We start from the raw sequence: 12120 nt of genomic DNA on the forward strand, positions 1-12120 counted from the left end.
TATGTGTGAACATTCACCTTCAGAAATATTCAGACAAGACAGTAACAAAATCTGTATGCGTGAGTGTGTGTGTGTGTGTATGATTTTATTCTACAAATAAAACATTTGTCTTTATAACAGGTAATGTTGTACATGCTAGAGGGCATCTGTCAACCTATGCTTGAGAAACTAGGACTTTGTATTTGTAACCAGCTCCCCAGTTAGCTCTCAGGCAAACACATCATCTTGTACATTTAGGAGCCCATGTACTTAAGATTTTGTCACAATCAATACATTTTCATTTATATGATCATGTTAATTTGTAATATTTCAAATGGATAAAGCAGCATGAAATTTCCTTATGAAAAGTTAAAGGAAAAATTCATGGCTGATGCTGTGGCACAGCCACAGCCTGCAGTGCCAGCATCCCACATTGGTGCTGACTCAAGCCCTGGCTGCTCCACTCTGATCCAGCTCCCTGCTAACCTGGCTGGGAAAGTAGTGGAGGATGGCCCAAGTGCTTGGGCCCCTGCACCCATGTGGGAAACCTCCTGGCTCTTGGCTTTGGCCTGGCCCAGCACTGACTGTTGCAGCCATTTGTAGAGTAAACCAGTGGATGGAGGACTAGTCTCTGTTTCTCCCTTACTCTGTCTGTAACTGCTTCTCACATAAATAAATAAATGTTTAAAAATAAAGAAAAGAAAAACTCTCTAATAACTAGTTTCATAGTTCTGTTTTTTCCTTTAGGATCTTATGGAAAGAGGTTAAGTGAGGCAGTTACTTCATCAGCTGTTTTTAATAGAAAAAGGGTACCTACAACAGCAGGAGCTCAGAAAGTTTTTATCACAGGTGATAACATTTTGGCAAGTTAGAAATATGGATAAAGCAAATAAAAATCCAGGCAAATACCAGATCAGTGTTTGCTTGGGGCTGGGATTTTGAGAGAGGGGACCTTTTGCAGGGATGGAACTGTTCAGTATTGTGATTGGTGGTCTTTACCTGACTAACTGTATTCCTCAGAACTTACTGAAATGCAGATCTGAAAAGAATGGCTCTTATTTTGTGTAAATCACAACTCTATAAACCTGAATAAAAAAACAATGTTGGGCAAGACTCCAGGAAGGGTTTTATAAAATACTACCCAAACATTTTTTTTTTAATTCATTAGAGAAGTAGAGTTACAGAGAAAGGGAGAGATGGAGAGAAAGGTCTTCCATCTGCTGGTTCACTCCCCAATTGGCCTCAATGCCTAGAGCTGGGTCGATCTGAAGCCAAGAGTCAGGAGCTTCTTCTGGGTCTCCCACATGGGTGCAGGGGCCCAAGCACTTGAGCCTTCTGCTGCTGCTTTCTCAGGCCATTAGCAGAGCACTGGATCAGAAGAGGAGCAGCCAGGACGCAAACCAGCACCTACATGGGATGCCGGCGCCATGGCCCCAGTACTACCTGAATTTTGAAATATTTGTTTATAGACAGAATTTTGGTCTCTGAAAGCTAAGTTTTTCCTTGTAATATGTTGTGATTGATGTAGTGTTAAAATAACATTGTGTATCGATAATTCCTTTTTTCAGTGATAGTTCTCATCAGGTTGATTTCTTATGTTTTTTTTATAGGGTCCACATATAGCTTCAGTTACGTTAGCTGCTTATGAATGCAACTCAGTTAATTTCCCTGAGCCACCCTATCCTGATCAAATTATTTGTCCAGATGAAGAGAACATTGAAGGAACCATTTCTTTGTGGAGTATCATCTCAAAAGTTAGGATTGAGGCCTGCATGTGGGTAAGATGTGCATCTTCATATTTTTCTGAAACTAAACTTACTATCTTGACACTATGGGGCACTTTTCTGAAATGGAATCTTAACATCTGACTAGTTCCTAATGGGTTCATGAAGTCACCAACTACCTGCTTCTGAAGTAAAATAAACCTTTTAGTGCCACTCCTGTTTGTGAGTGACATTGATAAGAAAGACATGAAGTCGTATGTACCACAAAGCAACTGAGGCCAAGTAAACAATAGCAGGGAAGAGTAATTCAGATAGGGAACTATACTGCTTTGTAGAATTTGTTCTAGGCCGTATATACAGATAATACATAGCAAGTGGTTTTATATGAATTCTGAATTAGTAGATATTGTATTTTCACTCCTATATTAGTTATTAAATACTGTTATTAAATTCTGTTTTGATTCTTTGAGAACTCATTTTCTAATTATTATAATGCTAAAATAAGGGCATATATTTCTTAATGCAAATCAAGCTTTATTATAGTGGAGGTATCAGACTATATGGTTGTATATGACCAATATCGTGTACAACTTTCAGCTGTATTAGTTATTTTTGTGGTCTGTATAAGTTTACTATAAGAAACTTTTTGGACAACATATTCAGTGGCAAGTGTATTTTAATCCACACAAAGCTTTTGGGTTTTTTGATGCCTAAGTTCATTCAGATATTCTACACTGAGGAATAATTCATTTGCTAAGGACTTGTGTTACCACTGACTTATTTTTTTTTAACTCATCATTTAGGCTTGTTATGTTTCAATCATGTTTTTCTCTAGCAGTTTCTTAGAAAATAAAAGAATGTGGAACAGGTCACTTAAAAATCTTAACTCATTAAAACCATCATGAATACCAAGCCAGCAGAAGAAGCAAAGCCTTGAATCACAGTTAAATGTTAGCAGTTATGGTCTGCTTTGAAAGAATTCTGAAGGAAGTGCCATATGTTGAATTTGTTAAATATGAAAGACAGGAAAAATTGTCATGTTTCCTGTTGCTCTTTTATAATCTCTAGGAACAAAATCATTATACTAGCTGCACATGTTTTATAAACTTGACATTAGTCTTTTGATGAAAACGTATTATTTGAACAGCAGAAAATACTTGGAACACACTATGTAAGGGACTATGTTAAAAAACTTCCATTTTCTATTTTTCTTAAATTATACTTTGGTTATTTCAAAAATTACTTATGTACCTGATTTAACACAATGCAAACAAAGGAACACTTCCATCCCAGCTGGCAGTGATAGCTGCCTTCTTAAGTTTCCCACAATGCATATTGTCTCTAGACTCCTTGTGGCCTGGCTTCTTCCATGCTTTCAGTTAGTTCACTTAACTAATAGCGTTTTAAATTCCCCCCAAATAAAATTTAGGCTCCTAAAAAATACAGACTACCTTACATGTATTACCTTCACAGCACTCATTATTAGACTTTGCACACAGTAGAGGAATATCAATAAGTACTGATTAATCAGTCAGATATTTGTTTGCTTTCTTGTTTCTTTCTTTGGAACTGTCTTGTCATGAAAAAATGCAGCACATGTCAGGTTATATTTAAATTGAGTCCTGTTCTCAACATTTTGAGTCCTGTTCTCAACATTTACAAGGGCCCTCTGAACAAATGATGCTGGGAAAACTGAATACTCCCATGTAAAAATATGAAATGGGCCCCTTACTTTACATTGTAAGAATTAACTGAAAATGTCACATGGAACTGAACTTAAGAACTGAAATGATAAAACTCTTAAAGGAAAATATAGGGATAAATCTACACAATGTTGACTTTGCAGTGGTTTCTTATATATGAGATAAAGATCAAAGGCAATGAAAGAAAAAGTAGATGAATTGAACTTCTTAAAACCTCTCATGCATTAAAGAATTCTATTAAAACAGTGAAAGGGGGAGGAGTATTATGATGCAGAGGCTTAAGGTGCCCCTTGGGACACAGCAGATAATGGCTCAGGTACATGAGTCCCTGTCTCCCAGATAGACATAAATAAGGTCCAGGCTCCTGGCTTCATCCTGGCCTAGCCTCAGCTGTTGTGGACATCTAGGAAGCAAACCAGTGGATGAAAGATCTTTCTCTTTCTGTCATTTTACCTTTAAAATAAGTGAATAAATGAAACTTTTTAAAAAAAGAAAGAATTTTGTGAAACTTGAGTTTTTGCAATAAGGAAGCCAGTCATTCTTACCCTTTAATTTAGGTTGGGCTGACAGTTTTTAGTGTACATGATGTTTGTTTATTTTGTATATAAACAGATACCAAAAACTTATACCTGCGTTTTATACAAATTTTGCATATATGAATTATATTAAAATTATAAAACTGTGGGCCGGCGCTGTGGCGCAGTGGGTTAAAGCCCTGGCCTGAAGCGCCAGCATCTCATAATGGAGCGGTTCTAGTCCTGGCTGCTCCTTTTTCGACCCAGCTCTCTGCTATGGCCTAGGAAAGCAGTACAAGATGGCCCTTGTACCCGCATGGGAGACCCAGAAGAAGCTCCTGGCTCCTGGCTCCTGGCTCCTGGCTTTGGATTGGCGCAGCTCCGGCCATTGCAGCCACCTGGGGAGTGAACCAGCAGATGGAAGACCTCTCTCTCTCTCTGTCTCTCCCTCTCTCTGTAACTCTGTCTTTCAAATAAATATTTTTTTTTTTTAATTTGACAGAGTTATAGATGGTAAGAGAGAGAGACAGAGAGAAAGGTCTTCCTTCCGTTGGTTCACCCCCCAAATGGCTGCTACGGCCAGCGCTGCGCTGATCCAAAGCCAAGAGCCAGGTGCTTTTCCTGGTCTCCCATGCAGGTGCAGGGCCCAAGCACTTGGGCCATCCTCCACTGCACTCCTGGGCCACAGCAGAGAGCTGGACTGGAAGAGGGGCAACCAGGACCAGAACCCGGCGCTCATATGGGATGCCAGTGCCACAGGCGGAGGATTAGCCAAGTGAGCCATGGTGCCCCCTCAAATAAATAAATCTTTTAAAAAATTATAAAATTGTTTTTTAAGAATGTGAAGCTGGGTGACTTCAGTATCTAGTTTCAGTTAACTAGCTACATTTCTATGGGGCACAGCGAGTTAAGCTTCTGCTTGTGATGCCAGCAGCCCTTGTTGGAGTGCTGTTCACATCCCAGCCACTTCACTGCCAATCCAGTAGTGGCAAAATGACCCAAGTACTCTGTGTTCTCCCGCCCATCTGGAAGACCAGGTTGGAGTTTCTGGCTCTTGACTATGGCCTGGCCAAGACTTAGCTGTTGGGGCTGGCGCTGTGGTGCAGTGGGTTAAGGCCTCAGCCTGCAGTGCTGGCATCCCATATTGGCGCCGGTTCAAGTCCTGGCTGCTCCACTTCTGATTCAGCTCTTTGCTATGACCTGTGAAAGCAGTGGAGGTTGGCCCAACTCCTTGGGCCCCTGCACCAACGTGGGAGACCCGGAAGAAGCTCCTAGCTCCTGGTTTCGGATTAGCTCAGCTCTGGCCGTTGCGGTCATTTGGGGAATGAATCAGCGGAATGGAAAACCTCTCTCTCTCTGGCTCTACCTCTCTCTGTAACTCTGCCTTTCAAATAAATAAAAAAATTAAAAAATAAAGACTTATCTGTTGCAGCCATTCATGAAGTGATCCAGCAGGTGGAAGATCAGTCTATCTTTTTGCCACTCTGCCTTTCAAATAAATCAGAAAAGTTTGTGTTTTGAATAAGATGTTATAATTAACTCTTCTTCCTACTTTTATTATGGGAAATTTTTTCTGAAAGTGTGGAGAATAATAAAATGGATTTAATATGTTCTTACTTACCTTCTGCTAACTCTTGGTTAATATTGTCTTAACTCTACCATTCCTCGCTGTCAATTCTCTTGAAGCAGATCACAGTTATCAAACTGCATTTCATCTGTAAACACATCTGCCTTAGGGCTTAAAAGCCATTATCACACCTTAAAGAAATATAGTCATCTCTTAAAATCTATTATGAGTTAATGTTCAGGTTTTCCTTATTATGTTTCTTTTTCTTATAAAATCTGTATATTGATGAAATTGGCTTATCAAATAGAGTTTCTTACATTCTTTTTTTTTTTTTTTTTTTTTTTTTGGACAGGCAGAGTGGACAGTGAGAGAGAGAGAGACAGAGACAGAGAGAGAAGGGTCTTCCTTTGCCATTGGTTCACCCTCCAATGGCCGCCGCGGCCGGCACACTGCGGCCGGCGCACCACGCTGATCCAAAGGCAGGAGCCAGGTGCTTCTCCTGATCTCCCATGGGGTGCAGGGCCCAAGCACTTGGGCCATCCTCCACTGCACTCCCGGGCCACAGCAGAGAGCTGGCCTGGAAGAGGGGCAACCGGGACAGAATCCGGCGCCCCGACCGCAACTAGAACCTGGTGTGCCAGCGCCGCAGGCGGAGGATTAGCCTAGTGAGCTGCGGTGCCGACGAGTTTCTTATATTCTAAAGTTATTTTATTGTGTTCTAGTTGGGTTTTCCTGTTGGTAAATTGAGTAGCTTGAAGTTTTTGCTTTTAACAGAAATATACTTTATAGCTTGCTATTTTAATCATGAAGATAATAATGTCTGATTGTCTTTCTGTTATTTTATAAAGAGAAACTTTTCAGCTGGCGCCGCAGCTCACTAGGCTAATCCTCTGCCTGCAGCACTGGCACACCGGGTTCTAGGCCTGATTGGGGCGCCGGTTCTGTCCTGGTTGTTTCTCTTCCAGTCCAGCTCTGCTGTGGCCTGGGAAGGCAGTGGAGGATGGCCCAGGTCCTTGGACCCTGTACCCGCATGGGAGACCAGGAGGAAGCACCTGGCTCCTGGCTTCGGATCGGCGCAGCATGCCAGCTGTAGCGGCCATTTGGGGGGTGAACCAACAGAAGGAAGACCTTTCTCTCTGTAGCTCTCTCTCACTGTCTAACTCTGCCTGTCAAAAAAATAAAAATAAAAAATTAGGGCCAGCGCCGTGGCTCACTAGGCTAATCCTCCGCCTTGCGGCGCCAGCACACCGGGTTCTAGTCCCGGTTGGGGCGCCAGATTCTGTCCCGGTTGCCCCTCTTCCAGACCAGCTCTCTGCTGTGGCCAGGGAGTGCAGTGGAGGATGGCCCAAGTGCTTGTCCCTGCACCCCATGGGAGACCAGGAGAAGTACCTGGCTCCTGCCATCGGATCAGCGCGGTGCGCCAGCCACAGCACACCGGCTGTGGCGGCCATTGGAGGGTGAACCAACGGCAAAGGAAGACCTTTCTCTCTGTCTCTCTCTCTCTCACTGTCTACTCTGCCTGTCAAAAAAAATAAATTAATTAATTTAAAAAAATAAAAAATAAAAAAGAGAAGCTTTTCATCACTAATTTGATTACACTGAGATTTAGTTCATATAAGAAAGGCAGGATAAATACTTATTCTTTCCCACTTTTTAAACCAGTTTTAAAATAATAAGCTTGTTCTCTAGCACTCTGCAAAGTTGAACAACTTCATCAAGCAGTATATGATTTATGTTTTATTCCTGTCCTCTGTGTGTCTTCATTCTCTGTCGCTCACTTCCTTAAATGTAGGCTTATTATTTTTTAAAGATTTATCTATGTATTTGAAAGGCAGCATGGCAGAGAGAGATCTTCCATTCACTGATTGACTCTCCAAATAGCCGCAACAGCCAGGTTTGAGCCAGGCCAAAGCAGGAGTCAGGAACTCTCCCAAGTGGTGGAAGGAACCCTAGTACTTGGGCTGTCTTCCCCTACCTTCTCAGGCACATTAGCAGGAAGCTGAATTCTAAGAGGAGCAGCTGGGACTTGAACCTGCCCTCCAATATGAGATGATAGAATCACAAGCAGTGGCTTAACCTGCACCACAACACTGGCCCTGCCTTCTTCTTCTTCTTCTTCTTCTTCTTCTTCTTCTTCTTCTTCTTCTTTTTTTTTTTTTTAGATTTATTTATTTATTTATTTGAGAGGTAGAGTTACAGACAGAGAGAGGGAGAGACAGAGACAAACATCTCCATCTGTTGGTTCACTCCTCAAATGGCTGCAATGGTCAGAGCTGGGCCGATCCGAACCCAGGAGCCAGGAGCTTGTCACAGTTCTCCCATGCAGGTACAGGGGCCCATGTGCTTGGGCCATCTTCTACTGCTTTCCTGGGCCATAGCAGAGAGCTGGATCTGAAGAGGAGCAGCCGAGACTAGAACCAGCAGCCATATGGGATGCTGGCACTGGGCTTTACCTGACAGATACTCCACAGTGCTGGCCCCCTAGCTTATTCTTTTGACACTTAAATGCAAAATTCTGTTTTACATGTGGATAATATTATCCACTAGAGATTGTTGGAGGGTTTTATTGTTTTGTTTAGGTTTTTTTTTTTTTTTAAGATTTACTTGAAATAGTTACAGAGAGAGAGGGAGAGGGCGAAAGAGAGAGAGAGAGAGAAATCTTCCATCTGCTGGTTCACTCCCCAGATAGCCACAACAGTAAGGGCTGGGCCAAGCTGAAACCAGGAGCTTCATCCAGGTCTCCCACATGGGTGCAGGGGCCCAAGCTCTTGGGCCATCTTCTACTGCTTCTCCCTGGCCACATGCAAGGAGCTGAATTGGAAATGGAGCAGCTGGGACAAAAACTGGTGCCCACATATGAGATGCCAGCATCACAGGAGGTGGCTTTACCCACTATGCCACAGTGTTGGTGATTGTTGATTCCACTCATTATGAACACAAAGTATTTGAATTTCATGACATCCCTTGAGGATTCTTTTCCAGATATTTGCAAGTAGAGTCAGGACAGAGCAAACTGAAAGGCTTATAGTTGATTTTGAGAACTGGCAACGCTTTTTGTTCACTGTGACTCAGGGTAGAGAAGGTGGTCTGAATGGTTCAAAGCTGAGAATTTCTCTAGAGACTGTAACCCTGTTGCATTATTTCCTGTCCTGTATTTAAGTCATTTAAGTGTAACCAAGTTCCCAGTTCATTAACCTTTGTTTTCATCCTTGGTTCCTAAGCTGATTGGGGAAAAAAAAATTTCTTCAAAAACAAAAGTCCACAAAGTGACTGAAACATGAGTCACTGAGTGTTCTGAGGAAATGAACATGTTTCCTGTAGTGGGAATTTATCCGTCTTAATGTTGAGTTTTCAAGGGGCTTCCTCGCCACGATTTGTTAAGTTTTAACTCAACACACAAAAAAGTTATATTGGGATTGAAATAGCATCTGAAATGCCAAAGGGTTGCCTAGAGAATTTTATCTAACATCTGTAGATTGTATTCTTAAACAGTATTAAAGCTTGAAACTAATAAGCTGTGGGGCTGGTGCTGTAGCATAGCAGATAAAGCTGCTTCCTGCTGTGCCGGCATTGCGTATGGTCACCAGTTCAAGTCCAGGCTGCTGCATTTCTGATCCAGCTCTCTGCTATGGCCTGGGAAAGACCTCCCCCCTCTGCCTCTGCCTCTCTGTAACTCTGCCTTTCAAATAAATAAATAAATCTTTAAAAAATAAAAATAAACTAATAAGCTGTACATAGTGAATTTTTTTTAAGATTTATTTATTTGTTTGAAAGGCAGAAATAAAGAGAGAAGGAAGGAGGTAAAGGGGGAGAGAGAGATATCTTTCATCCATTGATTCACTCCCCAAATGGCCACAACGGCCAGTGCTGGGCCAGGCCAAAGCCAGGAGCTAGGAGCTTCTTCTGGGTCTCCCACGTGGATACGGGGATCCAAGGATTTGATCCATCCTCCTCTGCCCTCCCAGGCACATCAGCAGGGGGCTGCATTGGAAGTAGAGCAACCAGGATTTGAACTGCCTCCTATAGGGATGCTGGTGCTGCAGGCAGTTTAACCTTCTATGCTTCAGTGCCAGCCCACTGGCCCATAGTGAATTCTTACTACTGGTCATTTGGGGAGTGTCAGAGAAAAATAACAGAATCTAAAGAGAGAGGCTAGAAAACTAAATTTAGTATCTACCATGGATCAGGGATTATGTAAGAGTTTTATATGGATTATCTTGCCTGGCGTCATATGGGTCAGAATTAGAGTCGTGATTTAAGCACTGTTCATTTGTGTAGCATATGCTCCCCCCACACCCAAACCCTCAATACATTGTATATCCAAGTGCTTTTCGTGGTACAGAAAAGTATAGATTTGATCTGTTAAGTGTCCCTGTGCTGAGAACAGATCTTATTGTAAGTATTTTTATTTTTCACCTAGGGTATCGGCACAGCTATCGGAGAGTTGCCTCCATATTTCATGGCGAGGGCAGCTCGCCTTTCAGGTTCTGAACCAGATGATGAAGAGTATCAGGAATTTGAAGAGATGCTGGAACATGCAGAGACTGCACAAGTAAGAGCAATGTGGGGAGAGGGGGCTACGGGAGGGAGAATAACATACCTTATCCCAAAAGAGTTGTTCATATTAAGGTAAAATTGTTAATAATTACTCTAAAAAATGCCAAAGTAAAAGCAAAATGAAAAACGACTTGATAGATTATTCAGAGAAGCTGAAATATAAAACTGACAATAATCTTGAATAGAGAAAGAACCAGTAAGATAAATCATATTAAGTGCAAACACATGGTCAGAAATGAGGGTGGGGCAGATGTATGTTTGGCGTAGTGGTTAAGAGGCTGTTTTGGTCACTCATAGCCCATATCACAGTACATAAGTTTGAGTCCTAGCACTGTTGCCGTTTCCAGCTTCCTGCTAATGTGCACCCTGGGAGGCAGCAGGTGATGATTAAAGTAATTGGGTCCCTGCTACTCATGTGGAAGACCCAGTTGGAATTCTGGACTCCTGGCTTTAGCCTGGCCTAGTCCTGGCTTTTCTGGACATTTGGGGAGTGAACCTGTGAATGCCAGTTCTCTCTCTCTCTCTCTCTCTCTGTCACTCTGCCTTTCAAATAAATAAAAATGAATCAAAATAAACTCTTTTTAAATGCCACTTATACTGAGCATATCCCATATGGGGGTGCTTGGGTATGAGTTCTAACTCAGCTTCCTATTCTAGCTTCCTGCTGATGTGCACCTTGCAAGACATCAGGTGATTGAGTTCCAGGTTCCTGACTTTGGCCTGGTCTAGCCCCAACTATTGCAGACATCTGGGAAGTGAAGTGATAGATGGGACCTCTCTATATCTCTCTCTGCCTTCCAGATAAATAAAAATAAATTTTTAAAAAGGACCTTTTTGAATGTTATTTGTTAAATTAACAACAGGAGTCACTGTGCACTAACTTCCCACGCAGGACCTCTGTCCCCAAAGAGTGGTATTATGAAACTTAATAGTAAAACTTGTTCTCAAGAATCACTTCCTTTTAGTATATTAAAAGGAGGATATTATTGTGCCTTATAAGTTATAGTTATGTTAGTTATGTCTAAGAGCTCATAAAAGATGTATCATCCTTGAGTTCTTTAAAGACGTGTTGAGAACACTTCTCTTAGCTTTTAGGTTTTTTGTTTTTGTTTTTTACTCCATTTGATCTATTTTTCTTTTTCTTTCTTTCTCAGATTAAACAGGAGAGGGAGCAGGAAGGGGAGGAGAATGGGTGAGAGGGCAGGTACAATGGGAGGACTTACTGTGTACATAAGGTATTTATGAGATAACATGCAAATTAAAAATAAATTTTTAAAAAGGACCTTTTGAAACAAAATGATATAAATAAAAATTATGTAAAGAGAGGTTTTAGAAAGATATATGAAATGCATCATCATATTTGTTCACTAACCTAAGAAATTATCTAAAAATATTCTTATTGTTGCATGTTTTAAAGTAAATGTACTCACATATGTGTATATTCATTATTTTGAAAAATGAATTCATAGTTTTCTCCTCACAGCAATCTAAAACCAAAAAGAGCCAGTACCCAGAACAGGGGAAAAGAAACATTGTCAGATAAGCTTTTCTAAAACATCATTAAATGGAAATCGTGAAGTACATTTATAGTATTTAGATGAAAATAAAACTTTCTAATGTGAGTCAAAAATAGCGAAACAGAGAACAAATGAGCCAAAACAGAGCCATGAGCATCTGCTGCACTGTGCTGCCGCCCCCCTCCCCCCCTTTTTTTTTTCTTAAATCTTTTATTTTATTTTATTTTTTATTTTTTTATTTTTTGACAGGCAGAGTGGACAGTGAGAGAGAGAGACAGAGAGAAAGGTCTTCCTTTGCCGTTGGTTCACCCTCCAATGGCCGGCGCGGCCGGCGCGCTGCGGCCAGCGCACCACGCTGATCCGATGGCAGGAGCCAGGAGCCAGGTGCTTTTCCTGGTCTCCCATGGGGTGCAGGGCCCAAGCACCTGGGCCATCCTCCACTGCACTCCCGGGCCACAGCAGAGAGCTGGCCTGGAAGAGGGGCAACCGGGACAGAATCCGGCGCCCCAACCGGGACTAGAACCCGGTGTGCCAGCGCCGCTAGGCGGAGGATTAGCC

The 12120-nt window shown here is 41.9% G+C and overlaps 1 protein-coding gene across 1 annotated transcript in view; it reads left to right on the plus strand.

The window, feature by feature from the left end:
• VMP1 (vacuole membrane protein 1) overlaps positions 1–12120 on the plus strand; it is a 136931-nt gene that overhangs the window by 70652 nt on the left and 54159 nt on the right. The window contains exons 6-7 of the mRNA XM_002719255.5: positions 1590–1757; positions 9909–10040. Of these exons, the coding sequence (XP_002719301.1) occupies positions 1590–1757; positions 9909–10040 (300 nt within the window). The remainder of the gene's footprint in view (positions 1–1589; positions 1758–9908; positions 10041–12120) is intronic.

This window comes from Oryctolagus cuniculus, chromosome 17 (assembly GCF_964237555.1).
Source record: "Oryctolagus cuniculus chromosome 17, mOryCun1.1, whole genome shotgun sequence".
In the NCBI taxonomy this organism is placed as follows: Eukaryota; Metazoa; Chordata; class Mammalia; order Lagomorpha; family Leporidae; genus Oryctolagus; species Oryctolagus cuniculus.